Source organism: Nomascus leucogenys, chromosome 19, assembly GCF_006542625.1.
Source record: "Nomascus leucogenys isolate Asia chromosome 19, Asia_NLE_v1, whole genome shotgun sequence".
Classification (NCBI taxonomy): Eukaryota; Metazoa; Chordata; class Mammalia; order Primates; family Hylobatidae; genus Nomascus; species Nomascus leucogenys.
Window position 1 is genome coordinate 72,927,151 of NC_044399.1, and position 25,847 is coordinate 72,952,997.

The 25,847-nt window shown below is 57.4% G+C and overlaps 3 protein-coding genes across 16 annotated transcripts in view; 1 reads left to right on the plus strand and 2 right to left on the minus strand.

Annotated features, from left to right (window-relative positions):
- The first annotated feature begins 7,342 nt into the window (after positions 1 to 7,342).
- On the plus strand, positions 7,343 to 12,299 carry CHRNE (cholinergic receptor nicotinic epsilon subunit). The gene is made up of 12 exons (XM_030799800.1): positions 7,343 to 7,393; positions 7,461 to 7,571; positions 7,811 to 7,969; positions 8,096 to 8,140; positions 8,264 to 8,373; positions 8,503 to 8,658; positions 8,957 to 9,057; positions 9,364 to 9,564; positions 9,647 to 9,761; positions 10,997 to 11,111; positions 11,195 to 11,572; positions 11,682 to 12,299. The coding sequence occupies exons 1-12, from the start codon at positions 7,343 to 7,345 to the stop codon at positions 11,835 to 11,837; spliced, it is 1,698 nt and encodes a 565-aa protein (XP_030655660.1). The 3' UTR covers positions 11,838 to 12,299.
- C19H17orf107 (chromosome 19 C17orf107 homolog) lies at positions 9,747 to 11,161 on the minus strand. Of its 2 annotated transcripts, XM_030799557.1 has the most exons (4): positions 10,747 to 11,161; positions 10,430 to 10,639; positions 10,071 to 10,340; positions 9,747 to 9,990 (listed from the first exon to the last, which is right to left on the minus strand). In XM_030799557.1, exons 1-4 carry the CDS (start codon positions 10,810 to 10,812, stop codon positions 9,892 to 9,894), a joined length of 645 nt encoding a protein of 214 aa, XP_030655417.1. In that variant the 5' UTR covers positions 10,813 to 11,161; the 3' UTR covers positions 9,747 to 9,891. The 2 variants fall into 2 exon arrangements, with proteins under 2 accessions (XP_030655417.1, XP_003277924.2); XM_003277876.4 differs by having other exon boundaries at positions 9,747 to 10,340.
- A 240-nt stretch (positions 12,300 to 12,539) lies between the features above and the next one.
- MINK1 (misshapen like kinase 1) overlaps positions 12,540 to 25,847 on the minus strand; it is a 63,804-nt gene continuing 50,496 nt past the window's right edge. The window contains exons 6-34 of one of the 13 annotated variants that reach the window (XM_030799560.1): positions 25,606 to 25,696; positions 24,995 to 25,125; positions 24,644 to 24,698; positions 24,411 to 24,489; positions 23,992 to 24,158; positions 23,428 to 23,497; positions 22,817 to 23,027; positions 20,813 to 20,929; positions 20,264 to 20,350; positions 19,837 to 20,055; positions 19,448 to 19,621; positions 18,862 to 19,122; positions 18,344 to 18,429; positions 18,068 to 18,178; positions 17,812 to 17,924; positions 17,510 to 17,598; positions 17,292 to 17,315; positions 17,004 to 17,167; positions 16,530 to 16,635; positions 16,312 to 16,449; positions 15,990 to 16,098; positions 15,391 to 15,558; positions 15,140 to 15,283; positions 14,793 to 14,927; positions 14,498 to 14,598; positions 14,259 to 14,408; positions 14,013 to 14,172; positions 13,787 to 13,926; positions 12,540 to 13,402 (exon numbers count right to left, since the gene is read on the minus strand). In XM_030799560.1, coding sequence (XP_030655420.1) covers positions 13,319 to 13,402; positions 13,787 to 13,926; positions 14,013 to 14,172; positions 14,259 to 14,408; positions 14,498 to 14,598; positions 14,793 to 14,927; positions 15,140 to 15,283; positions 15,391 to 15,558; positions 15,990 to 16,098; positions 16,312 to 16,449; positions 16,530 to 16,635; positions 17,004 to 17,167; positions 17,292 to 17,315; positions 17,510 to 17,598; positions 17,812 to 17,924; positions 18,068 to 18,178; positions 18,344 to 18,429; positions 18,862 to 19,122; positions 19,448 to 19,621; positions 19,837 to 20,055; positions 20,264 to 20,350; positions 20,813 to 20,929; positions 22,817 to 23,027; positions 23,428 to 23,497; positions 23,992 to 24,158; positions 24,411 to 24,489; positions 24,644 to 24,698; positions 24,995 to 25,125; positions 25,606 to 25,696 — 3,684 coding nt within the window. In that variant the 3' untranslated portion in view covers positions 12,540 to 13,318. Of the gene's footprint in view, positions 13,403 to 13,786; positions 13,927 to 14,012; positions 14,173 to 14,258; positions 14,409 to 14,497; positions 14,599 to 14,792; positions 14,928 to 15,139; positions 15,284 to 15,390; positions 15,559 to 15,989; positions 16,099 to 16,311; positions 16,450 to 16,529; positions 16,636 to 17,003; positions 17,168 to 17,291; positions 17,316 to 17,509; positions 17,599 to 17,811; positions 17,925 to 18,067; positions 18,179 to 18,343; positions 18,430 to 18,861; positions 19,123 to 19,447; positions 19,622 to 19,836; positions 20,056 to 20,263; positions 20,351 to 20,812; positions 20,930 to 22,816; positions 23,028 to 23,427; positions 23,498 to 23,982; positions 24,159 to 24,410; positions 24,490 to 24,643; positions 24,699 to 24,994; positions 25,126 to 25,605; positions 25,697 to 25,847 lie in introns of all 13 variants that reach the window. The other 12 variants (XM_030799559.1, XM_030799558.1, XM_030799565.1 and 9 more) reach the window with 12 other exon arrangements.

Sequence of the window (25,847 nt, forward strand, 5' to 3'; positions counted from 1 at the left end):
GACTCCGTCTCAAAAAAAAAAAAAAAAAAAAAAGAAAAAAGAAATCCGCGTCTACTACACCTCCCTGCTCTGGTTCAGCTGAACCTACTTCTGTTCACAAATCAAGGGCGGGTCTTTGTGTGGAGTGGAGAGGGGGCCCTCCTCTGGCCAGCCTGGGGATATTTGTGCTGCGAGGGCACTGAAGGCAGAGGAGGCCGCGGCCTGGCAGCCTGGCTGCTGGGGGCAGCTGCAGCTGTTCCTCGCTGCTAGCCAGAAGCCGGCGGGTGACGGGAGTGGCTTCCTGTTGAGCTGAGTTCTTTGGGTCTAACTTGGAAGTCAAAGCATCCCGGGGTGTGTGTGTGTCTGTGTGTATGTGTGTGTCTGGGTCTGTGTGTGTGTGTGTCTGTGTGTGTGTGTCTGTGTGTATGTATGGGTGTGTGTCTGTGTGTGTAGGGGAATTGTCAGGCAGCCCATTCAGGTTCTGGGGAATTTTCATTATGAAAATACGAACCATCAGCCCTGGCTAGCAGGCCTGTGCCTGACTCCACTAACTCGGCAGGAAGTCTCAGCCCCCGAGGCAGTCCTCACTGTGAGCAAACCAAACCTAGACAAAGACAGTGGCTGAGCCTGAGCGTTGCTCCCAGCACTGGCAGGAACGCACTGTTGTGATGTGGGAAGTGGCAAGAGCCCCTTCCGGAAACTCGTCCAGCATGAGGAGCAAGGCAGCAGGTGCAAGCCCCTGGGCTGCACTAGTCACTCCCAATTTGCAGCTCCAGCCCCTGGCTCTCGAGTGAATGCGGTCCATGCGTGAGGCCCATGGCCACTGCAGCCATCCAGGAATGAGGATTTCTACTCACTCCAACCCACCACCCATGAGCACCTCTTTTATGCAGGTTGTTGGCTCAAATGTAGTTTTGTTAACTATTGCATTTTATTATTATTATTTTGAGACAGAGTCTCACTCTGTCACCAGGCTGGAGTGCAATGGTGTGATCTAGGCTCACCGCAACCTCTGACTGCCTGGTTCAAGGGGACTCTCCTGCCTCAGCCTCCCGAGTAGCTGGGATTACAGGTACGCGCCACCACGCCCAGCTAATTTTTGTATTTTTAGTAGAGACGGGGTTTCACCATGTTGGCCAGGATGGTCTCGATCTCCTGACCTCGTGTTCCTCCCACCTCAGCCTCCCAACGTGCTGGGATTATAGGTCTGAGCCACTGGTTCAGCTTATTGTTTTTAATTATTATTATTTTGAGATGGAGTCTTGCTTTGTGGCCCAGGCTGGAATGCAGTGTCGCTATCTCGGCTCACTGCAACCTCCGTCTCCTGGGTTCAAGCAATTCTCCTGCCTCAGCCTCCCAAGTAGCTGGGACTGCAGGCACGCACCACCATGCCCAGCTAAATTTTCTTTTTCTTTTCTTTTCTTTTTTTTTTAGAGATGGAGTTTTGCTCTTGTTGCCCAGGCTGGAGTGCAATGGCACAATCTTGGCTCACTGCAACCTCCGCCTCCCGGGTTCAAGTGATTCTCCTGCCTTGGCCTCCCGAGTAGCTGGGATTACAGGTGTAATCCCCCGGCTAATTTTTTGTGTCTTTAGTAGAGATGGGGTTTCACCATGTTGATCAGGCTGGTCCCGAACTACTGACCTCGTGATCCACCCGCCTCGGCCTCCCAAAGTGCTGGGATTACTGGCGCAAGCCACCGTGCCCGCCTAAGTTTTCTATTTTTAGTAGAGACAGGGTTTCACCATGTGGGTCAGGCTGGTCTTGAACTCCTGATCTCAAGTGATCTACCTGCCTTGGCCGCCCAAAGTGCTGGGATTACAGGCATGAGCCACCTTGCCCGGCCCACTATTGCATTTTCTATGTTGTGGGGTGTGTGTGTGTGATGTATTGTTTATACATGCTGTAGTTGTGGTGCTTAAGTTGAGGATTTAGCCCATCATTTGGAGAATGGGTAGAAATCAGACCTGAGTGAAACTGCTTAGAGCAGGGAACACTGGACTCTGGGCTGAGTGGTGTTTTTTTTTTTTTTTTGAGACTGAGTCTCGCTCTGTCGCCAGGCTGGAGTGCAGTGGCGCGATCTTGGCTCACTGCAAGCTCCGCCTCCTGGGTTCACGCCATTCTCCTACCTCAGCCTTCCAAGTAGCTGGGACTACAGGTGCCTGCAACCACGCCCAGCTAATTTTTTTTTTTAATTTTTAGTAGACACGGGGTTTCACCATGCTAGCCAGGATGGTCTCGATCTCCTGACCTTGTGATCTGCCCACCTTGGCCTCCCAAAGTGCTGGGACCACAGGCGTGAGCCACCACACCCAGCCTTTTTTTTTTTTTGAAATGGAGTCTCGCTCTGTCGCCAGGCTGCAGTGCAGTGGCACAGTCTCAGCTCACTGCAACCTCCGTCTCCCAGATTCAAGTGATTCTCCTGCCTCAGCCTCCTAAGTAACTGGGATTACAGGCACCTGCCACCAGCCCAACTAATTTTTGTATTTTTAGTAGAGATGGGGTTTCACCGCGTTAGCCAGGATGGCCTCGATCTCCTGACCTCATGATCCGCCTGCCTCGGCCTCCTAAAGTGCTGGGATTACAGGCGTGAGCCACCATGCCCAGCCGAGAGTGTTTTTTTGAAGGACCCTTGCCATAATCACTTTTTTTTTTAATTCCCCCAATCATTTATCCTTTAAGTTACAAACAATGCAATTACACTCTAAGTTATTTTAACATGTACAATGAAGTTACTATTGACTATAGTCACTCTACTATGCTATCAAATAGTAGGTCTTAGTCTATTTTTTTTGTACCCATTAACCATCCCCACCATCTGCCTACCCATCCACTACCCTTCCCAGCCTCTGGTAACCATCCTTCTATTCTCTGTGTCTGTGAGGTTAATTGTTTTGATTTTTAACTCCCACAAATAAGTGAGAACATGCGATGATTGTCTTTCTGTGCCTGGCTTATTGCACCTAACATAGTGATCTCCAGTTCCATTCATGTTGCAAATGACAGGATCTCATCCTTTTTTATGGCTGAATAGTGCTCCATTGTGTATATGCACCACATTTTCTTTATCCATTCATCTGTGTTTTTCTTTTTTCTTTTAACAGAGTTTTCGCTCTTGTTTCCCGGGCTAGGATGCAGTGGCATGATCTTGGCTCCCCATTCATCTGTTTTTGAAAATTTTATTTGTATATTTACAGATGAGGGCTCACTATATTGCCCAGGCTGGTCTTGAACTCCCAGGCTCAAGCAATCCTCGTACCTCGGCCTCCCAAAGTGCTGGTATTATGGGCCTGAGCCACCGCACCCGGCCTATCCACTCATCTGTTGATGAACACTGAGGTTGCTTCCAAATCTTAGCTATTGTAGTGCTGCTGGTTCTCAGCTAGTTCTAGTGCTGCAACAGAGGAGTACAGATACCTCTTCGATATAGTGACTGCCCTTCTTCTTTTTTTTTTTTTTTTTTTTTGAGATGGAGTTTCATTCTTGCTGCCAGGCTGGAGTGCAATGGAGAGATCTCGGCTCACTGCAACCTCCTCCCAGGTTCAAGCGATTCTCCTGCTTCAGCCTCCCAAGTAGCTGGGATTACAGGCATGTGCCACCACGCCCAGCTAATTTTGTACTTTTAGTAGAGACAGGAGTTCTCCAGCCAGGCCAGTCTTGAACTCCTGACCTCAGGTGATCCACCTACCTCAGCCTCCCAAAGTGCTGGGATTACAGGCATGAGCCATCGCACCCGGCCTGATTTCCCTTTTTTGGGGGCATATACTCAGCAGTAGGATTGCTGGATCACATGGTAGCTCAATTTTTAGTTTTTTTTGAGGAACCTCCAACCCGTTCTCCATAGTGCTTGTACTAATTTACATTCCCACCAGCAGTGTACGAGGCTTCCCTTTTCTCCATACCCTCACCAGCATTTCTTGCCTGTCTTTTGGATATAAGCCATTTTAACTGGGATGAGATGGTATCTGTCTCATTGTAGTTTTGATTTGCATGTCTCTGATGACCAATGATGCTGAGCACCTTTTCTTATACCTGTTTGGCATTTGTGTGTCTTATTTTAAGAAGTGTCTATTCAAATCTTCTGCCCTCTTTTTGATCAGATTATTAGATTTTTTTTTCCTCATAATCACTTTTGGAAGCAAGATTTCAAGTTTCAATCCTGCTGGGGAGGATGGAGTGAATTTATATTAACTGTATTAATTTATCTATATTTCATATATTTGTATATATTTCAGCTCTAGCAGTGAGAATGGCATCATGGCAGGCCGTTTTGGGAGCTAAACATATAGAAGAAACGGGCTGGGTTGGTAGAGGGTAAAAGGCACCAGACGTGGTGTCAGGGCCTGCCACACCCCCTATCCATCCTAAACGAGGCAGCCTTAGGCCAACCCCATGACCCTTCTTCAGTGTTGGCACCCCAAGCCCTCAGAGCATCAGGCAGTAGCAACGGGAACAAAAGTGCTGCCTCTGCAGAGAGAAGCCAAGAAGTTGGTCTGGGGCTGAGACCATGGTGAAATGACGCACAGGGACGAGAAAGCAGAAACTACACAGTAGAAAGGGGACATGCAAAGTAGGGGGAATGGGCAGTGCTGACGAAATGAGAGGAGCAGAGAGCGGACACAGCAGCGGAGACAGATCGGGGGACAGGCTCTGGAGCTGCCTTGGCCTCTGACACTGGTCTAGTAAGTTCCAGTCCATGTGCAAGACTATAGGAAACCTAGGAGAAACTTCGTTTTTTTGTTTTTTTGAGATGGAGTCTCGCTCTGTCACCCAGGCTGGAGTGCAGTGGCACGATCTCGGCTCACTGCAACCTCCGTCTCCCAGGTTCAAGTGATTCTCCTGCCTCAGCCTCCCGAGTAGCTGGGATTACAGGCGCCGGCCAACATGCCCAGCTAATTTTTGTGTTTTTGGTAGAGACGGGGTTTCACCATGTTGGCCAGACTGGTCTCGAACTCTTGACCTCAGGTGGTCCATCTGCCTTGGCCTCCTGAAGTGCTGGGATTACAGGCGTGAGCCACTGCATCCGGCCGGAAACTTCATTTTTTTGAGATAGGGTCTCGCTTGTCACCCAGGCTGGAGTGTAGTGCGATCGTAGCTCACTGCGTCCTTGATCTCTTAGGGTCAAGCAATCCTCCCACCTCAGCCTCTTAAGTAGCTGGGACTACAGGCATGCACCACGACGCCTGGCTATTTTTTTGTTGTTGTTAATTTATTTTTGTAGAGATGGGGGTCTCACTATGTTGCCCAGGCTGGTCTTGACCTCCTGGGCTCAAGTGATCCTCCAGCCTCAGCCTCCCAAATAGTTAGGATTACAGGCATGAGCCACTGTGCCTGGTCGAAACCTTGCTTTTCTGGCAGATCTGATTCACCCTAGCTACAGATTCCATAGCACCTGTTTATTTTTATGCTTCTCACAGTCTGGCATCACTGGCTGTTGATAGGTCTCTGTCATTAGATGATAATTCCTTGAGGCTTGTTTTATCCATCTCAATAACCACAGCACCCGGCCCTGTAAGGGGGAACTTTGTAGGTGTCCATTGATGTTTGAATAAATATTTGCATTTATCACAATTCTTGTCCCAAGCCTTGACCCGGAAGCTCTGGAATAAGCAGCAGCACAGATTTGAGAGTTAGTCCATGTACCAGCCACATGCAAGGAGGTGAGCTGGGTCAGAGAGACCCAGAAAGGGAGTCTGAAATGGAAATCGTGGGGGTGATAAGGCAGCAGTGGAAACAGGCTTTACGCATGTGTGGGAAATGGACAAGGAGCCCCATGGACACCCTGTTCTTTGGTGTGTCCTCGCTTGTAACATGGAGGCGATTATGACCTACCTCATAGGTGGGGGGAGGAGACCCAAAAGTGATGGACCTGAAAGTGTTTTGTGAAGGGTAAAATAAACACAGGTGTATGAGATCAATAGAGTTGATTGATAAGTCTCATGCATTATTGCCAATCTGCTTGTGTGACCCTGGATCCCGACCTTAGCATCCCCTTTCGTGTATTCAGGACAGTGATCGTTGCTTTGCTGGACTGCTGTGAGGAAATGAGATGTAAGCAGAAAATATGCTTAGGCCAGCCCCTCTTACCTCACGAGGAACACCTGGACAGTTTCCTAAAAATACAGATTCCTGGCACCCTAGTCCCAAAATCATAATTCCCTGGGAATGGAGCCTAGGAATCTGAATTTAAAATAAGTACCCCTCCAGGTGATTAGAATGGTTCAAGAAGGCTTTAAGAAACACTGGGGCCGGGCGTGGTGGCTCACACCTGTAATCCTAACCCTTTGGGAAGCTGAGGCAGGAGGATCGCTTTAGCCCAGGAGTTTGAGAGCCTGCAATGAACTATGATGGTGCCACTGCACTCCTGTCTGGGTGACAGAGTGAGATCCTGTCCTCCCACCCCCTGCAAAAAAAAAAAAAAAAAAAAAAAGGAACATCGAGGCTGGGCGCAGTGGCTCACACCTATAATCCCATATAATCCCAGCACTTTGGGAGGCCGAGGCAGGTGAATCACGAGGTCAGAAGATCGAGACCATCCTGGCCAACATGGTGAAACCCCATCTCTACTAAAAAATACAAAAATTAGCCAGGCGTGGTGGCATGCACCTGTGGTCCCAGCTACTCCGGAGGCTGAGGCAGGAGAATCGCTTGAACCCAGGAGGCGGAGGTTGCAGTGAGCTGAGATCACGCCACTGCACTCTAGCTTGGGCGCCAGAGCAAGACTCGGTCTCAAAAAAAAAAAAAATTAAAAGGAACATCAAAAGGATCTATTAAGGTGTCATCAGGTGTGTGTGTATGTGTGTTTTTAGGAGAGTAGGATGGGGAAGACGGTACTATCATCTGTGACCACAAGGTGGCAGCAGGGATAGACAAAGAGAAACAAGTCTCCCGCTGGTGCTCACACCCAGAGGGCCTGGGCATGGGCAAACCTGGAGATCAGGCTGTGGAAGGAGGTGGGCCCTTTACATGATCTCCTTTGCTAGATGGAATCTCTGTACCGCAGGGCTAATCCCCTGTGACCACCTGTCTCTTTATCAGGTCTTTATGGAGACTGTTTTTTGCCACTCTGCCGGCAGGAAAGGCATTGTGAACTTGGGTGGTGATAGTGTGTGTCCCACATGGGTGAGAATGGGAGGCAAGGGGTGTGTCACATCCCCAGATGTGTTCATCAGGCAGGGTCACCTACACAGGGCAGCTTACTCAAAGGACAACAGTGCCTGCTGAAAGCACTGTCACCCACCCCCTGCTACTAGGATTGTGGTTGCAGATGCCTCTCAGGAGAGGCTCACATCTGGGGCTGGGGAGCTGGCCAAAGACCAGGCAAAGGACGCTGGGCTGGGGTGGGGCAGGGGCAGGAAACACAGGATGGGGCAGCTGCCTCTGGAAGCAGCCAAAATGTCCCCAGCTGCAGCAGGGGTGAGTAGAGGATTAGGTGACAGTCCCCTAACAGCCCGGAACTAACACCCTCCTCCCCCTCACACAGGCACCCTGGCCTGCCCCCTCCAAGCCTGGCAGAGCTCAGAATAACCCTGAGAACCAGGCAGCAGGATGGCAGGGGCTCTGCTTGGGGTCCTGCTCCTCTTGGGGCTTCTCGGTATGGATAGGGGCTGGAGGGGCAATTGGACACACACAGATACTGACGTAAAGGGACTGGGAAGGCAAAGACAGAGAGCAAGATGGAGACTGAGACACAGTGTTTGGTTCCCAGGCACAGTATAATTGGTTTAGGAGACAGATACTGATAATACACAGCCTCAGAGGCCTGTGAGGACCCAGGGGAGGCAGAGGGGAGGAGAGGTGCTCCAGCCTTTTCATTGCCAATGACCCTTCCTTCTTGACCCCATCGCAGGCAGGGGTGTGGGGAAGAACGAGGAACTGCGTCTTTATCACCATCTCTTCGACAACTATGATCCAGGAAGCCGGCCAGTGCGGGAGCCTGAGGATACTGTCACCATCAGCCTCAAGGTCACCCTGACGAATCTCATCTCACTGGTAAGTTACCCCCACCCTCATCTTAAGCCAAAAATCCCACTTCTGGCCCCAACCGCTGAGCTCTGTCCTAAAGCTCACTTCTGGCCCTGAAATCTCACTTCAATCACCCCCATCTCCCATCTGCAGAATGAAAAAGAGGAGACTCTCACCACTAGCGTCTGGATTGGAATCGTGAGTCAAATCTGGGGAACGGTGTGAGGTCTTGTCCAGGGGACCCCTTTTCCCCCAAACCCCTCCCAGGCAGCGCCAGGTGGGAGATGCAGGGCACGCGGCCTTCTGTCTCCCACCCCTTAGGACTGGCAGGATTACCGACTCAACTACAGCAAGGACGACTTTGGGGGTATAGAAACCCTGCGAGTCCCTTCAGAACTCGTGTGGCTGCCAGAGATTGTGCTGGAAAACAAGTGAGAACTGGGCCAGACGCTAGGCTGGAGGGAAGCCGGCCTGGGGTGCGGGCTGGACTTGGTTGGGGGAGGGGGTACTCCGAGAGGGTGCAGATCTGTGCAAAAACCTCGGTTTCCCCGAGTCCACAGTATTGATGGCCAGTTCGGAGTGGCCTACGACGCCAACGTGCTGGTCTACGAGGGCGGCTCCGTGACGTGGTTGCCTCCAGCCATCTACCGCAGCGTCTGCGCGGTGGAGGTCACCTACTTCCCCTTCGATTGGCAGAACTGTTCGCTTATTTTCCGGTGGGAAGAGTTACTCCGAGGCCCGAACGATTATGGGAGGGGCCTTAGGGGGCGGGGCCACCCGGGAAGCACCGCCCTCGGGGCGGGGCTGTGCGCTGGAGGCGGAGCCAGGCGTAGGCACGGGGTGGGACGCTCCAGCGCGGCCGGAGGTACAGGTGGGAACAGAGGAGCGCGGGCTTGGGCTTGGGTGAAGGGGTGAAGCCTTGCGGCCCCGCCAGATCCCAGCTTCCAGGGCTGGGCCTGAGGCCGGGGCCCAGGTCAGAGCTTGTGTGGTGGACTCCCGGCCCTGGCTCCGCAGCTCTCAGACGTACAATGCCGAAGAGGTGGAGTTCACCTTTGCCGTAGACGACTACGGCGAGACCATTAACAAGATCGACATCGACACAGAGGCCTATACTGGTGAAGCCCCTGCCTGCTCAGAGAGGGGACTTCCAGGGTGGGCTTGCCCTGGACCAACGACACTGGAGGGTGACTTCCACAACTGGGTTTAGCCTACCCCTGTCCTGAAATCATTCGCGATTGTTACTCTAGTTCTGCCTTCTGGCTTTCCATACCCTCAACGAGAATGCCCTCTTCTGCCCGAATTGCCCCCGTTCTGACGGCCCATGACCCTGGTGCAGACAGCCGCAGCCTCCTCTTCAGCCCGCTGTCAGCTTGGCGGGCGCCCCGCTCCGACAGCCAGCTGACCGTGCCCCCGTCCTGCAGAGAACGGTGAGTGGGCCATCGACTTCTGCCCGGGGGTGATCCGCCGCCACCACGGTGGCGCCACCGACGGCCCAGGGGAGACTGACGTCATCTACTCGCTCATAATCCGCCGGAAGCCGCTCTTCTACGTCATTAACATCATCGTGCCCTGTGTGCTCATCTCGGGCCTGGTGCTGCTCGCCTACTTCCTGCCAGCGCAGGGTAAGCAGTGGCCCCGAACCTACCCCCAAACCCGGGCTCGCTCCCGGGAGGCGGGGCCCGCTCTCACCGGCTCTCCCTCCAGCCGGCGGCCAGAAATGCACGGTCTCCATCAACGTCCTGCTCGCCCAGACTGTCTTCTTGTTCCTCATAGCCCAGAAAATCCCAGAGACGTCTCTGAGCGTGCCGCTCCTGGGCAGGTGACAGTGGAGCCCCCCGCGGGGGCGTGGCCAGTGTGAAGGGCGGGGCCGGGGAGGTTGTCAGGTGGGGGCGTGGCCAAAACCCAGAGACCTCGGGAAAAGCTCTGGCTGTCTCGCCCCGCCCTGGGCTTTATTCGGACGCTGGGTAGGGGTGGTACGGGGATGGATTCCCTGGTCCGCCGTCCTCCTCACTGCTGCTGGACGTCACCTGGAGGTCTCCTGAGTACCTCTGTTGGGGGACGGTCCGGCTCAGTGCCTCCCTAGCCCCGCCGCCTCTGGCCCCTAACTCACCCCGCGTCCCGAGCTCACCGGTTCTCCGGGGGTTCCGAGGCCTAGCTGCTGTTGCCACTGTTGCAGGAATGAGGCAGACTCCTGCAGACCCCGTCCACACAGGCATAGCCACGCTCCCTGGACTAGGAGCCGGGCGCCGGCGCCCATCACAGCCCCAGCTTGCCGAGCCCCCTGCCCTGCGGCCTGGGCTACCTGGCTCAGCGCTGCACCCGGATTCCTGCCGTCTGGGGCTGGGCCCGCACTGCCGTCTAGTCGCCGCGCCTCCTGCTGCAGCCACAGGGCTGAGATCTGCATTGGGGGCACGGGTTAGCGGGGAGGTAGAGGTCCTTGTTCCCGCTGCTCGATCGCCGCGTATCCTGAGCCCCCCAGTACCCCACCTCTAACAAGGTGGCGCCGAAGCTCACGAGGCTGGCTGCGGCTTCTCTTAACACCAGCCCCAGGGTTGGCTTCGGGGCCGGCAGCATGCCCTGCATCTTTGGCTCCGGTGGCTCCAGGGACTTCAGCTCTCTGAATCTCTGCTCCAGATATTCATGGGCTGCGGCCACGGAGAGTTCCAGGGAAGACAGAAGCGGGGGCTGGAGGGCCACCTGGAGAAGGAGCAGAGCAGTAGAGTAGCAGGGCAGGGGTCACAGGGGCGCACAGGAGACCTACCCAGAAGGTCTCGAGGTGCAGCCCTCGGCGGGCGTAGCCTCACCTCGGTGGAGCTGTGGAAGTGGTAGATCCACATCAGGGTGTCCAGGGAGCTGGGGGTCCCCTTCATGGCCGCCACAAGTGGTAGGACGGGAGAAGGGCTGGGGGACGCGTCTGTCGTCGTGTAGGGGGCGCAGCTGGAGGGCGTAACCAGCCCGTGCCAGGAGAAGCCGTGTTTGTGAGGTCAGAGAGCGCACGGCGCCTTCGGTAGCTGGGAGGAGGAGCAGTGATGTCACGCATTCCGGGCTCCTCAGGTTCCTTATTTTCGTCATGGTGGTCGCCACGCTCATTGTCATGAATTGCGTCATCGTGCTCAACGTGTCCCTGCGGACGCCCACCACCCACGCCGTGTCCCCGCGGCTGCGCCACGTAAGCGCGGAGAGGGCGGTGCGGCCCGGGTGGGGGTGGGGCTTCGTACTAACCCCGCCCTCTAAGCCCCGCCCCTGCCCCAGGTTCTTCTGGAGCTGCTGCCGCGCCTCCTGGGCTCCCCGACGCCCCCCGAGGCCTCCCGGGCCGCCTCGCCCCCAAGGCGGGCGTCGTCGGTGGGCTTACTGCTCCGCGCGGAGGAGCTGATACTGAAAAAGCCACGGAGCGAGCTCGTGTTTGAGGGGCAGAGGCACCGGCACGGGGCCTGGACGGGTGAGCACAGTGGCCCGGCCGGCCGCGGGGCGTGCCTGCCACGGGGGAGGCTCCTAAGGCCCACCCCGGTGTTTTCCCTGCCAGCTGCCTTCTGCCAGAGCCTGGGTGCCGCCGCCCCCGAGGTCCGCTGCTGTGTGGATGCCGTGAACTTCGTGGCCGAGAGCACGAGAGATCAGGAGGCCACCGGCGAGGTGGGACAGGAGCCAGAGGCGGGTGGAGTGCGGCAGAGGCCCCCCACTGTCTCCCATGCCGCTGGCTCCTGCAGCTGCGTCTTTACTGACTGTGCTGACCCTTCCCCAGGAAGTGTCCGACTGGGTGCGCATGGGGAATGCCCTTGACAACATCTGCTTCTGGGCCGCTCTGGTGCTTTTCAGCGTGGGCTCCAGCCTCATCTTCCTCGGGGCCTACTTCAACCGAGTGCCTGATCTCCCCTACCCACCGTGTATCCAGCCTTAGCGCGTACCGACTTCAATTTCCCACCCATCTCCAGTGGGAAATTGATTTTGAAAAAGTAGGCTGCCGCCACCACGGCATTATGATCCCTTCCCACTGCTGATCAATCTGCATTTTGTGAACTTCGCAAGAAGAATGGTGTGTGCCCACTCCTTGGCGTGTGTAGGCCTGGCCGCAGTCCAGGGGTCAGCAGGAGGAAACGGTTCACACAGGCTCTCAGGTGCCAGTCCTCCAGAAAGCAAGGACTGCCCTTCAGCCTTGCTGACCTCCCAGCCTTTCTCAGGCCCAGCCCCACGGGATTCTGGTGGCTGCCAGCTTGTGAGCTATATATATTCCTCTCATAGCCAAACAGGAGACCCCTTTGCAGGACTTGCACAGGGGGAGGCTGGAGCCAGGAAACCCCCTTCTTCCCTGGTCTGGCTCTGCTGGAGCGGGTGGGAACCAAACACCTTCAGTGCTGGTGGCCCTCAGGCCCACAGGTTTAGGGCTGAGGCTGCCCTGGCCCTCCCACAGTCATTTCTTCTAGGTTTTCTTGGCCCAGCACTGCCCATCCCACCCCATGAGGCTCGCTCATTGCAGATCCCAGCCCACCCTGCCCCTTTCTTCCCCACCCCTGGAGGCTCTCTCCCCCTTTCTTCCCCACCCCTGGAGGCTCTCTCCGCCTAGTATACAGGACTGACAGAAAGCAAGAAAATGCGGCCTGCATGGTGGGAGCTGGTTGAATTGTCTTTATTAACAAACAGGATATCCAAGGCCACTACATTGAGGAGGGGTGGGGGGGGAGAGGAAGGAGGAGGGTTACTTGCTGCTCACACTATATACAGATGCAAGCAAGGGGCGTGGAGAGTGAGGGCTCCCTGCTCCCTCCCTCCACCAGGGAAGGGCACGGGCTAGAAGAGGAGATGGGGGTTGGGAATGGGGGGAATATTTTGGCTGGCAGGGTCCCCCCCTCCATTCCCTGGAGTTTGGGGGAAGGGGAATCATTAAAGTGCTTTCAGAAAATGAAGAAATGGTCCCTGCCCCTGGAGTGGCTGGTGACCCCCCAAAAATCTAGGGCCCAGTGACCCCCCCCAGGGTCTGGTACATTCAAGGGGGGAGCCGGCTCCCCTGACGTGCAAATAAAGGGGTCCAGGGCCCTGCCCAGTCAGCAGCAGTGGGGTAAGGGGTTCAAGCCCCAAGCACTCTCCTCTTAAATGGAGAAAAGGGGGGAGGGGCTAGGCCCACTCAATTCCTGGGAAGGGGAAGCTGTGTCCCTCCCCAGAAGCTGGGGACAGGCACAGTTTTGGGAAGAGGACATGTTGGGGAAGAGGATGGTCACGTGATCACGAAAGCATCAGGGGTCAGAGGTCACGTTCCCAGCAGGCTCCAGTGAATCAAACCCTTAAAAGCAAAAGCCCAGGGAGGGGAAAGAGGGGCGGCCCGGGAAGCCTGGCTGCAGGGGGAGAGCTGGGTCCAGTGTGGGACAGCCCCAGCCCAGGGCCCCGTCACCAGTTCATGATGCAGTTACGGTTCAGAGTCATGAAGTAAACTTGGCTGCTGCCCCCAGAGCGGACTGAGGCAAAAAATACCTGGGTGGGGCAGGAGAAGAAGTCACCAAGGGCTGGGCTGGGCTGGGCTGGCGGGGGGTCTCAATTAACTGGGATTGGGGAAGAAGTGGGGAGAAGGGAAAAAGGGGTGGCAGAAGAGGTGAGGGAGAGAGACTACAGGAGGAGACTCTAAGGCTGGGATGTTAGGGGAGAGGGTGCACCACCAGCCCCCTGGGTGCCAGCTGGAAAGTCCTCAGAAGCTGAAGGGAGCGCAGGGCAGTGGTAGTGGCTGACTGCCCTCCCAGCTCCCAGAGGGGCCCGCTTTCAGGAAGCCGCCACCACCATCCTCTCCCCAGAACTCTGCCCAGGGGCCTAGGGTCATGGCAGCCGGGACGGCAGGGCTTTCAGAGGGAAGGAGCCTCCCACCTTGTCATTCCGCTCACACAGGAACTTGAGCCTCTGAGCTCGTTTGTGCATGAAGACCCCATCGAGGTGGCCCGTCTCCACAGAGCGGATCTCAATGGCTTTCTCACCCCAGCCCATTATCTGGTTGGAGCAGATGTAGGCTGTGGGGAACAGGTGAAGGGCTGAGCAGGCTGCACCCCGGGGCCACCTCAGGGGCATGTGGCCGGGAGGGCGGCAGCTCACTTACCCACAGAAGTAGGCATCTCTCCCCACTGCAGCACCACATCCTTAATGATCCGCCCGTACGTGTTGACGTAGACACCCTCGTCCTCGTAGCACAGCAGCATCTCCATGCCGTCGGTGTTGGGGAGGAAGATGATGGCATGGGGCGTGATCTGGCTCTGGATCTGGGGAGAAGGAGGTGGGCTAGAGTCTCCGCGTCTGGTGCCCAGACGGGGCCATCCCACTCCCCCAGCAGCCCCGCCAAGCTCACGTGCACAGGGATGTAGATGTCATAGCTGTTCCCCGAGTCGACATCCACAGCATGGAAGCCAGCACTGGAGCCATAGATGACCTTAAGCCGCTGCCCCTCCTCTACTGTCAGGTCGACCAGCAGAGGGCGGTGAGGGAGGTCGGCAAAGGACTGCGGAGAACCGGAGGAGAGGAGGGCTCAGGGGCACGGGGAGAGGCGCTGGGACTCCAGATGGTGTTAGGGACCGAGGCTGGGATTACCTTGAAGGCCATGAATTTGTGGTAGGGTTTGGGGGCCCAGGCATACACCTCCACGGAGCTCTTGAGGGCAATGACCAGGAACTTAATCCGCTCGTATTTCACTGGGGGCGGGAGGGAAGAGGGATGCTGAGACTTCCCTTCTTGGGCCACGGCGCCTCCCTGTGGTCTGTCACTATACTGCCCCACCCAGGCCCCAAGTCCCTGGCTCCCAGGCTTTCTCAGCCATTAGACCCAGATCTATTGCTCTCTCTTCATGAACAAGTATGCGCTGGCCACTCTGTTGTGACATCCTCACCGACACGGTAGTGCCCGCAGCCCTCCATGTCCCCCACGGTGGTCCAGCCCTGCTTCTTCTCCACTTCCGGGTCATTGTGCAGAATCTTGTTGCGGAGCCAGGACAGGTAATACACCCGCAGCTTGTTCCTTTTCCCTGAGGGATGGACAGACATACACACCCCACATGCTCATCTGAGGCCCGACTGCCACCACCCTGGCCTCCTCTGTCAGCATACCACAAGGGGTGAGAAAGTGTGGCCCCACCTTCCAGTGCCTGGACCAAGGCTGCCCTCCTCCCAGGCAGAAGACGGTGACAGCGCCAAGGAGCCGAGCCCCTCCTCCCTCCCCCACTCACCACACCTGTACCTGAGATGGTGATGAGCAGGTTGAGCCCCTCCAGCACATCCATCTGCTGGAAGCGTCGCCGCCCAATGAGTCCATACACCTTGCCCTGCCCACTTCGGTCCAGCAACATCAGCCCGTTCTCCGTGCCCACCAGCAGGTTGACCCCTGCAACAGGAGCCCTTGGGCAGGTCAGAGGCTCAGCCAGGCCCTCACCTAACCAGGAGCGTGAGAGCCACGCCAGAGCCTCCTCAGCTGTTCCTGCCCCGGCTTACCCCAAAGGGCTGCACAGAGGATCTCGGAGTTGAATCGCTTCTTGTACTTCCGGATCTCAGGGGTCTCACTGTGGGCTCGGGTGTTGGTGGGGTTCACGTTGACCACAGAGCCCTTCCTCACGTCGTACTGCAGCTGGTCGAGCCGAGTGCCCTCTCCACCCACCAGGGCTGCCAGAAGGAGGAGGAGGCGGGAGGAGGGGCTGCAGCTTCTCACCCCATCTCTTTTTACCTCCATCCCCTATATCAGGTCTTGGCACCTCATAATACGCAGAAAGGAGGAGAAAGACAGGAGGAGAGGAGGTGCACGGGAGAGGGGGATAGAGTGCTGGACTTGGAGTCAAAAGGCCTGGCTCAAGTCCCATTTCTGTCACTTGTTAGCTTTGAGTCTTTGCCCAGGTCCCCTGGCAACTCTGAGCATTTCCTGTCCTGTGGAGGGGTCGCAGAGGCCCTTCCTTGCCTCTGTGCCCAGACAGGTGCTAGGGCCCAAGGGAGAGGTCCTGTGGCTATGCTTTGTGAGGCTGCATCTCAAGACCACCGTGCTCCCCTCCAGGCTGCCCCTGGACCCCAGCCTCACAGCAGGTCTGTCCTCCTGTCCTCACCTGTGATGGGGATGCTGTCCCCACTGCCTCCAGGCTGGTAGATCCCCAGATCCACAAACATCGTGAACGAGCTCTTGCCAGGGGCCTTTACCAGCCCACGAGACTGGTACTGTGGGTGGGGGGCAGCAGTCAGGCAAACAAGTGCAAGTCCAGCTGCGGCCCTGCCCCTGCTGCTGTTCCCCAGGCTCCAGCTCCCCAACGGGCACCCCCGCTGTCCAGCTCCCAGCGCTCCGCCCCATCCTCCGCCATGACCCAGCACCCGGACCTCCTGCCCATCGCCAGGGCTCTTCTCTCCCAGCGGACCTGCCTCTGACCCACTTACGTCACTGCTCCCATCCTTCGAGGGCGGGCTTTGGCCTTTGCTGTTCTCGGTGGGTGAGTGGCTGGGCTGGACCACGTCAGGCAGGTTTGTATACCCATTGCTGTCAGCATGTAGCAGGTTCCGCTCCTCTTCAGGGGTCTACAGGACAGAGGGCAGGGTTGGCGTGGGGCTGGGAAGGGCACACACAGGTACAGGGGAGGGAGCAGAGGCTCACTCACGCGCTGGACCACCATGGTGCCGCCCCCGTATGGGGGCTGTGTCCCGGTGATCTCCTCGACGTCATGGACCACCATGGTGCTGACGCTGTCTGTATCCCCATCGCTGCTGTGAGAGAGGAGGAAGGTGGGGCCCCCTCCAGGTCCTGCCCGTGGTCACAGAAGTGCCAAAGGCAGCAGATGGCTGCCAGAGCCCAGGCTTTTGTCTCTATTCAAAACACAACCTGCTCCACCGTGAGGTGCTTCCCTGCATGGCCCAGAGGGCAGGCTGGCAAGGGGCAGACAGGCACTTGAAGAGGCCACCCCACAACACACAGGGCAGCGGGAGAGAGACAGGAACCTGCACCCTCACCCCACTCTCTAGCGAAGGGAGCCGCTCTCCCTCAGACTTGCCCCAAAGCCCCACCTCTCCCCCACTGCCACTTCCCCTCCCTCCCTGTGCCTTGGAGTGGGAGAGCCCCACTCCCAATGTCGTACCGGCCCCCAGGGGTGTCTCTGCTCCCCTCTGATGGCCCGCCTTCGCCTTCCTCCTCGTCCTCCTCACTGCTTTCCACCTCCTCGCTGGACGATGAGTAGTCCATGGCCTTCTTGGGAGGCCGAGGGGCCTCGTCCAGGGTCCGCTCTTTCAGCAACACGAAGTCCTGCAGGGAGGAGCCACGTGAGGGGCAGGGAGAAGCTGGGCCTGGGTGGAGGTAGACAAACTGTGCCGGGACACCCCAGCAGGGCGACAGGAGGGGCTCCCACAAGCAAGCCCATCTCACTAACCTCACCAATTGCTCGCTTATAGCTCTGGGAGGGGCCGCAGGGGAAGAAAGAGCCAGGAGAGAGGTTAGAAAAGGTTAGTACCATGAGAAGCACCAGTCCCTCCATCCTCACAGCCCTTCTCAGTAGATCAGCAGAGACCCCACCCCTGACACCCAGCTCCCTGGGGCTAAGGCCCAAACCAGGATGAGGCAGGCCATGCCTGCCACCAGGCGACTCACTGCGGGCCGGCCTGGCCGTGAGCGGTGGTCATCGGGCTTGGCTTTATTCCCAGGGGAGAGCACTGGGGAGCTGTCCAGTTTGGAGGAGGCTGGACAGCAGGGTGGAAGAAGAAGGTCACTGATGCCTGGACAAGGGATGGCCTCAAGCCCACACCCTGAGCCCCAGAACTCAGCCCCAAGTTCCATACCCACGCAGGTCCTCCCTGTCCCTGTGGGTGTCCCAGTCCAAAGCCACCAAAGGCAGGGTCCATCGTGATAAGACTCCAGGCCCAGAGCAGGCTGCCCAGCCCTGTCTCACATACCTCCCACGCGATTCCGCTCCAGTGAGCCAGCCTGGGGGAGGTGCCCGTGAGAGGCTGGAAGGACGCTGTCCAAGCGTTCCCAGCCAGGGTCGCTCCTCCTGAGGTCGGGGTTACTGTTGGGGGTGCAGAGTCAGGGTCAGGGAGGCAGGGTGCTCCCCTCTCTGGGGTGCTGAGCTGCACTGCAGAGGGAGCCATCACCAGGGAAGCAGGTGGCAGAAGTGAGAGGTGGGAGTGAGTCGGGGGACAACTCTATTACCTAGAGGCGTTGGGCGGGCCAGGGGGCTGAGCAGGGGGCCCTGGAGGCTTTGGGGTGCCCCGCTCTGCCCGCCTTTGCAGATAGATTTGCCAGGCGGAGTTGCTGCGAGGTCTGTGAAGGGAGCACAGGGGTGCCGAGGGGGCGGGGGGGCGCTGAGGTGATGGGGCTGGGGCTTGCCCACCCCTAGGTGGGTAGGCTGGTAAAGTCCCTGTGCCCCCCTACTCCCTAGGCTGCCCTCAGACCTCACCCAGGCGTTGCCCTACACCCAGGCATTACCTGGCACGGATTGCCTGGGCTGGCCGGGACCCTCCGGCCCCACTGGTGTTAAGGGCAGTGGCAATAGATGAGGTCCTCTGAGGCACCTGTGGAGAGAAGTCCACGTGCTGCGAGCTGGCGCTGCGACAGGCACTTCTCAGACGTTTAAGCCTCACCTCTGAGAGGTGAGTTCCCCCACTTTGATGGATGAGAAAACTGAGGTTCAGGGAAGTTAGTGAATACGTCCAGGGTTATGAAGCTGGGAGATGGTGGAGCTGTGGTTCTAACTCACAAAGTCTGCCCCTCAGCGTCCCCAAAACACCCTGGGCGTTTCTCCGTTCCCAAGCTCCCCACGGGGATCGATGCCACCCCTCCACGTTGCCTCCTCCGCTGGACAGCTGAACCCGGCAGGGCAGCGCCCTAGCTTTCTCTCGCTTCCCGCCCTGCACTCTTCCTCCATGTGGCCCGCCCCTTCACTGCCCTCCTTCTCCTCACGACTAGCTCTCTGCTTTTCCCTGGGCCCGCAGGGCTGTCCTTACCTTGGGTGGGGCCTCGTTATCTGGGCGGACCCAGGCTGGGGGGTTCGGGCTGGGGCCAGGTCCTTCAGAGGTGGGGTCTGAATTCTGGCGGATGACAGCTCCTCGGGCACTGGGCGTGGCAGTGGGTGCGGGGATGGCAGGGTCGGGGTCATGGGAGGCTGGGAAGGCAGCCAGGTTTCGGGTGGGCTGGTCCTGCAGGGACTGGGATCGGGGTACAGGTGCTGCATATGGCTTCAGTGGGACCCGGTGTGCCACCAGGCTCTGCAGGGAGAGACCAGGGAGGGTGGGCTGCCTGCTCCATGGCACATCCCCACCTGCGAATCAGGGCCTGGGGTGGGAAGGGACTTTAGTTGCCCCTTTCTCCATTGAAGGACAAGGGGTTCCTTGAGCCTGAGGACAGCTAAGTCAGGACAGACACAGGCAGCAAGAAGCAGGTGAGTGTCTCTGTCCACAATGCCTGTGCTCTGTAATCCTGGCTCAGGGCTGAGCAGGTGTGTGTGTGTGTGTGTGCACGCGTGTGTGTGTACCTGTGCTCTGAGCAAAGCTCCCTGTGTCTTCATTAAGACAGAAGTGGGGAGAGACTCACCTTGTGCGGTCCCTCCTGGGGCTCCACCGGCCTCTGCATAGGAGGAGTCTGGGAGAGGGGTCCTGGGGGCCCGGGGGAGGCCTGGGGGATGGGGGGCTCAGGCCCCGTGCTGCCTGGCTTGCTCTTGGCCAAGGGAGAGTTCTGCTGCTTGTTCATCCTTGTTCTCTCTTCTACCTGTGATGTGAAGGGATGTCAAGCAGGCCAGCTCTTGCCTCCCTGTTCTCAAAACTGAGGGTCCCACCTGCCGTAACCACTCCCACCCTATGCTCTGTGCTGTGTGCTCCTTTCCCCTGCTCGGTGCCTGCTACTATGAACAACTACTTCTTGTGGCTCTCCAGGCCTCAGGCAGTGGGACTGGAGTCTCAGGGAGCAAAGGAGGCAGTGAGTACCTCTCGGGCCCAGGCTGGTTTGTCAGCAGGATTCATGCCCCGACCATAATGGTACAGGGGCTTCCTGTCCCCGGGCAGGAGCTGCTGCTGCTGCTGTTTCTGAAGCTGCTGCTGCTGTTGCTGCTGCTGCAGGGACTTGAGGTAGGCATGCTCCTGCTGCAGCTGCCTCTGGAGACGCTCTGACTGCCGCTGCTCCTCCAGCTGCTTCCGCTTGTATTCCTGGGCCCAAGGGTAGGGAGAGAGGGCTCAGCAGGGTGTGGCCCTGGGAGTTAGAGCAGGCATGCCCTCTCTTTTCTCCAACTGCCTAGAGAGGAGATGTATTCCCTTGATGTCCTGGGTGAATCCCTTCCCTTGAAGTGTTCCCATCCCGTTCCAGCAAAGAAGCTCTGAAGAGCATCTTCCCAGAGGACGCTGAGGGACCCGTTACCAGCAGCAGGGCCTGTTCCTGGAGCAGCTGTTGCTGAAGGATCTCGAGCTGTCGCTGCTCCTCCTCTAGCCTGTGACGAATATATTCCTGGGGGACGGGGTGTGGGGTGGGGGGCAGAGGGACGGAAGGAGGAAGAGGCAGAGGAGGGCAGCAGCAGCGAGTTGGAGAAGGAGGAAGGGATCCGCAGGAGGAGGAGGAGGGGTGCAGGGGAAGAGTAAGAGAGAGGCAGGGGAGGGGATGGCATGAGCCCCAGGGGGGCCATGTGGCACAGATGGGGAAGAAGAGGGCACAGGGAATGAGGGGGGATGAGGACGGGGCCGGGGAGAGTCAGGGATGGGGTAAAGAGATGGGAATGAGGCAGGGAAGGAGGAGGGAGGGGGCCGGGGTTGGGGTTGAAGGGTGGGAGAAAACAGAGAGAAAGAGTGAAGCTAGAAAAGATAGGAGGAATCTGGGGGTGGGGGAGAGAAGGGGGAAGGGCACGGGGAGCAGGGGCGGCAGGCAGCAGGAGCAGGAGGGCGGGAGGGCAGGGATGTGGGTGCGGCGCTCTACCTGCTCGCGCTCCGCCTGCCGCCGCTCCTCCTCCCGCCGCAGAGCCTGCATGTCCTCCAGCCGCCGCTGCTGCTCCTTCTCCTGCAGCTTCCGCTGCTCCCGCTCCCGCCGCTGTTGCTGTGAGGAGGGCCAGGTGGTCTTAAGAACCACATCGGACATCGCATCAGCACTGTCCCTCCATGGACAGGGAGGGGAGCTCTCCTTGCTCACCATGGAGGGTGGTGAGAGACCGGCTTCCGCTTGTTTCTGCAACTATACCCATCCCCACCCAAGGGCCCGCAGGGCTGGGCTCGGGTAAACAGCCGGTAGCTGTGATGAGAGAGGCTGTGAGACTGACTGCTGCCTGTGTGGTGGGCTTAGCTAGACAACACCTTCCACTCCCCACACCGCACCAAACAACAAACAAAACCCGAACTCAAAACAAGCCTCCCCAGCACTCCTAGCCTAAAATCGACCTTCGCCTGAAGTCCATATAGAGCGGGTCGTAGTGATAGCCTTTGGCCACAAGAGGGCAGGCACCACGTGCCCGTGCACAGAAAGCACAGAAAAGAGGGACCTGGCCCACTCCTTGACAAGCGCCGATGCCCAAGTGGTACTTTACTTTCACGGTATTTCTGTGGTGGCTTCCACAAAGTCTGCCACCACCACCACCACCACCACCACCACCACCACCACCACCAACAACAACAAAAGCACAAGCCCTAAGGGACCCTTGCACTTGAGGGAACTTGTGCCTACTTCTGCAATGAAGTTGCCGGCACACCTTCTCCGGGTAACCCCTTGTTAGATAGGACTTTGTGGCCGGGCATGGTAGCTCACGCCTGTAATCCCAGCACTTTGGGAGGCCGAGGCAGGTGGATCACCTGAGGTCGGAGTTCGAGACCAGCCTGACCAACATGCAGAAACCCTGTCTCTACTGAAAAAATACAAAATTAGCCGGGCGTGGTGGCCCATTCCTGTAATCCCAGCTCCTCGGGAGGCTGAGGCAGGAGAATCGCTTGAACCTGGGAGACGGAGATTTTGCGGTGAGCCTAGAGTGCACCATTGCACTCGCCAGCCTGGGCAACAAGAGCAAAACCCCATCTCAAAAAAAAAAAAAAAAAAAAAGATAGGACTTTGTTACTATGCTATCTGAACGCTATATTTATTTTATTTTTTTATTTTTTTGAGATGGAGTCTTGCTCTCTTCCCCAGGCTGGAGTGCAGTGGCGTGATCTCGGCTCACTACAACCTCCACCTCCCAGGTTCAAGTGATTCTCCTGCCTCAGCCTCCTGAGTAGCTGGAACTACAGGCGCGTGCACCACCATGCCCGGCTAATTTTTTGTATTTTTAGTAGAGATGGGGTTTCACCATATTAGACAGGCTGGTCTCGAACTCCTGACTTCATGATCCGCCTGCCTCAGCCTCTCAAAGTGCTGGGATTACAGGCGTGAGCCACAGCGCCTGGCCTATATTTTCAAAACTGCACAAGGCTCTTCTGTAGCAGGTTTCCTTGCAAATTATGAGAGGGCCTGCTTTGGGGGTAGCAGGTGGACAGTGTGGGTGCTGCGGGTTATTGCTTATTATTATTATTATTAGAGACGGAGTCTGACTCTGTCACCCAGGCTGGAGTGCAGTGGTGTGATGTCTGCTCACTGCAACCTCCGCCTCCCAGGTTCAAGCAATTCTCCTGCCTCAGCCTCCGGAGTAGCTGGGGTTACAGGCATGCGCCACCACGCCTGGCTAATTTTTGTATTATTAGTAGAGATGGGGTTTCACCATGTTGGCCAGGCTGGTCTCAAACTCCTGACCTCAGGTGATCCACCCACCTCAGCCTCCCAAAGTGAGGGGATTACATTTTTTGTTAAGTCCAGCTCATCATGAAATTTGAAATCATGTAATTGTTTCAACAGAAATGCCATTCATTTAAGGCATTTTAAAACCTGTTCTCTGAGACCCTAATGGACCCAGGGGCAGGTCAGCAGGAGGCCGCACCAGGCCTGGGCCCTTCGGAGACAGCCCACCTCCTCCACGCGGCGCCGCTCCTCCTTCTGCTCCTCTATGCGCCGCTGCCGCTGGTGCAGCAGGTGTTTGATGTGTGCCTCGGGGTCTCGCTGCTGCTGCTGCTGCAGCTGCTGCTGCTGTTTTAAAGCCTCTGAGTTGCTCTTATTTTCCTGCTGGAGCCGGAGAAACTCCCGGCGTAGAGTCGACTCTCCAGGCACGTTCATGATGGAGCTGGGCAGGGGTGGCACAAAGAAGCGTTGGGGTCAGAACCCTGTTGGATCCCACTCTCAACCCCGTGGGCCCGCCTGAGTGGGTGCTTTAACGGATCAAAGCCTCTGCCTCTGGACACTCCCAGGTGGCCAGGAGACTTACCGTCCCCTTCTGCCCGGTCTTCACTCCTGTTCTCCTTTCCTATTACTGCTGTGCCCCACATTCACCCCGGAACTGCTCTCTCCCCAGCTCTTGCTCAGTCATTCGTTCCACTTCTTAGCACTCAGGAATTTGGTTTCTAGGAGTCTCTACCTCTCTGTGCCCACCACCCTCAGACCGAGAGTCCCCAAAGCCAAGCACCACCGTAGTCCCCCCACTCAGCAATGACCCCCCCAACCCCCACTCCGCCTGCCAGGCCTACCTTGGCTCTCCCTCCTCTCCATGGCTGTCGTCTTCCTCCTCGCTGCCGCTGTACTCATATTCTGTCTCCTCTGCAGGGGAGGCCACTGCAGTTATCTCACCCAGTGCCCCAGACCCGCCATGGGCCAGGGAAACCTCGGATGGGGATATCCAGAAGGTCTCTCTGGGTGGGCAAGCATGAGGGGCCCCACCCACTTTCTGGGGGCAATGGGAGGACAGTGGGTCTCAGGTGTGGGCCTGGACAGGGACCAGGACTGGTCCCAGGGCAGCTGAGGTGTGGCAGAGCCTGTGCGTGTGCTCACACACGCATGTGCTTAGCATGGAGTTTTTGTAAGGATGTGAAAGGCCGGTCCTCTTTTGGAAGGCTGACTCAGATTGGGAGGGAAAGGAGAGAAAATCCCTCGGCGGTTGCAAGTTTGAGAACAATCTCCTTGGACAGGGAGAGCTGGGGCCAAGGAGGGGAGCAGGAAGGGGAGCCAGGAGCGAGCAGGGCTGGCAGAGAGGAGCCAGGTTGGAGTGTCCCCTGGTACCTGCCCCCTCCAGCCTGCCCACTGACCTTTCTCACCCCGCTTCTTCCGGGATCGGTCAATGTGGTCCTTAAGCTGGATGCGGACCTGCCGCTCCGTGGGCTGGTCCCGGATGAAGGGAAACTTCAGTAGCTGCTCCGTGGGTGGGCGGCTCAGGTAAGTCTTGATGAGACATGTGTCAATGAAGTCAATGAACTTCTTAGACCTGGAAACAGTGGTGGCTCACACTGGGAGGGTCCCCTCAGAAGGGATGGGTGCAGGAGGAAGACGGTGGATCATTCATCTACAAGCCACCTTGACATCCCTCCTGTCTTCATATCCCAACACCAGTCACTGCCCTCTGCCCCCCAAAATCTCTTCTCTGGTGAGATCCAAGCCTGAGCACAGAGGGCACGAAGGTGGGGATGGCCTTGTCCAGGGACCTTCCTTCCCAGAGCCCACACTCTCAGAGACCTACCACTTCTTGGACTTGAGCCTGGGCGGAGGGTTCCGAGGAATGAGGAAGAGGGCTCGCATGGGGTGCATGTCACACAGAGCTGGACACAGAAGAGACACCCTCAGTCCCTTCCACTGCACTGGGAGCTATAGGACCCTTCCTTGGCAGGGTCCCAGGACCCACCTCCTCCCTACAGCCACTCTCTGGGCCCTTCCTTTCCCTCCCCTCTTACTCCCGGCAGACTCAGAACTTACGGGGCGCTCCCTCTGCCATCTCGATGGCTGTGATTCCTAGAGACCAAATGTCACTCTGTAGACGGGAGAGAAGGAACAAGTGAATATTCCTGACAACTCTGCCCTGCAACCTCTCTTCACCCACCATCCTGGTCTCTCAGGAGCCTTCCTGGGCCACATCCCTTCCTGCAGCAGTGCCCTCCAACCCATCGCATCTTCCCACCCACACTTGCCTTGTCATAAGATGCTCCCCAACCCCTCACTGCTAACATCATCCGACCTTCCTCTGTTCTCAGCCTGTTCAGGCCCCATGGTCCCCATATTGCTTCCTGCCCTTGGCAGCCCCCATGCTCCCAACTTTCCACTCCATACCCTGTAATCGTAGGTGGCATCGGGGTTCTCATCACAGGCGATGACCTCTGGAGCCATCCAGTAGGGAGTCCCAATGAAAGTGTTCCGTCTGCCCACGGTGCGGTCCAGCTGAGCACTCACCCCAAAATCCACTGTGAAGACACAGAGGGAGGGGTCAGCATGGGGAGTCACCTCTGCTCCCTTGCCTCACATCCCTGCGTGCACACACAGGACTTGCCTGAGCCAGCTGTGGTCCTGGCCCGACCCAGACACCCCAGCACCCTTCTTTACCCCACCAACATCCTGAAGAACCCGATTCCATCTTCCTACATCTTAGAGAAAAATCCAGGTAAAAGGATCACGGACAGCATCCCAGGCAGGAGGGTCATCAGATCCCATTTCCCCAGAGCAACCTGCAGAGCACCTGGCCCATAACAGGTGACAGGTGAAGAGCTTCCTGAGGGATTTTCAGCAGGAGGCAGGGTATTCCAGGGGGAGAGGGGAAATGGGAGGGAGTGAGCCTCCCCAATAGGGAGGGAGTTGGGCCTGAGCCACCAGAGGGAAAAAGGGGCCCATCATTCTCTGTTCTGGAGGTGAAACGGCCTCGTCAGCCTCAGAAGGAGCCGGCGCACCTAGCTTGACCTCAGCATTCTCTGTCAGCAGCACATTCTGCCCCTTGATGTCTCGATGGATCACCTTGTGGGCATGGAGATGGGCCAGACCCTGGGACATGAGAGCAGGGAAAATCAGCCATGGTGTTGGATGGGGTGGGAAAGAGTAAGTGGGGAGTTGAGTTGAGGGGACAAGGAGCAATCAGTCTGGACAGGGTTGGGCTGAAGGAGCAGACCCTCTCCACCAGGAGCCCAAGCAAGCT

Coding starts and splice junctions, on each gene's coding strand:
- CHRNE (XM_030799800.1), top strand. CDS start 7,343: ATGGGGCAGCTGCCTCTGGAAGCAGCCAAAATGTCCCCAGCTGCAGCA. Junction 8,141..8,263: donor CTAGCGTCTGGATTGGAATC/GTGAGTCAAATC, acceptor CCCACCCCTTAG/GACTGGCAGGATTACCGACT. Junction 9,058..9,363: donor CGACACAGAGGCCTATACTG/GTGAAGCCCCTG, acceptor CCCGTCCTGCAG/AGAACGGTGAGTGGGCCATC.
- C19H17orf107 (XM_030799557.1), bottom strand. CDS start 10,812: ATGAAGGGGACCCCCAGCTCCCTGGACACCCTGATGTGGATCTACCAC. Junction 10,341..10,429: donor TCGGCGCCACCTTGTTAGAG/GTGGGGTACTGG, acceptor CCCCCAATGCAG/ATCTCAGCCCTGTGGCTGCA. Junction 9,991..10,070: donor TCGGAACCCCCGGAGAACCG/GTGAGCTCGGGA, acceptor GTCCCCCAACAG/AGGTACTCAGGAGACCTCCA.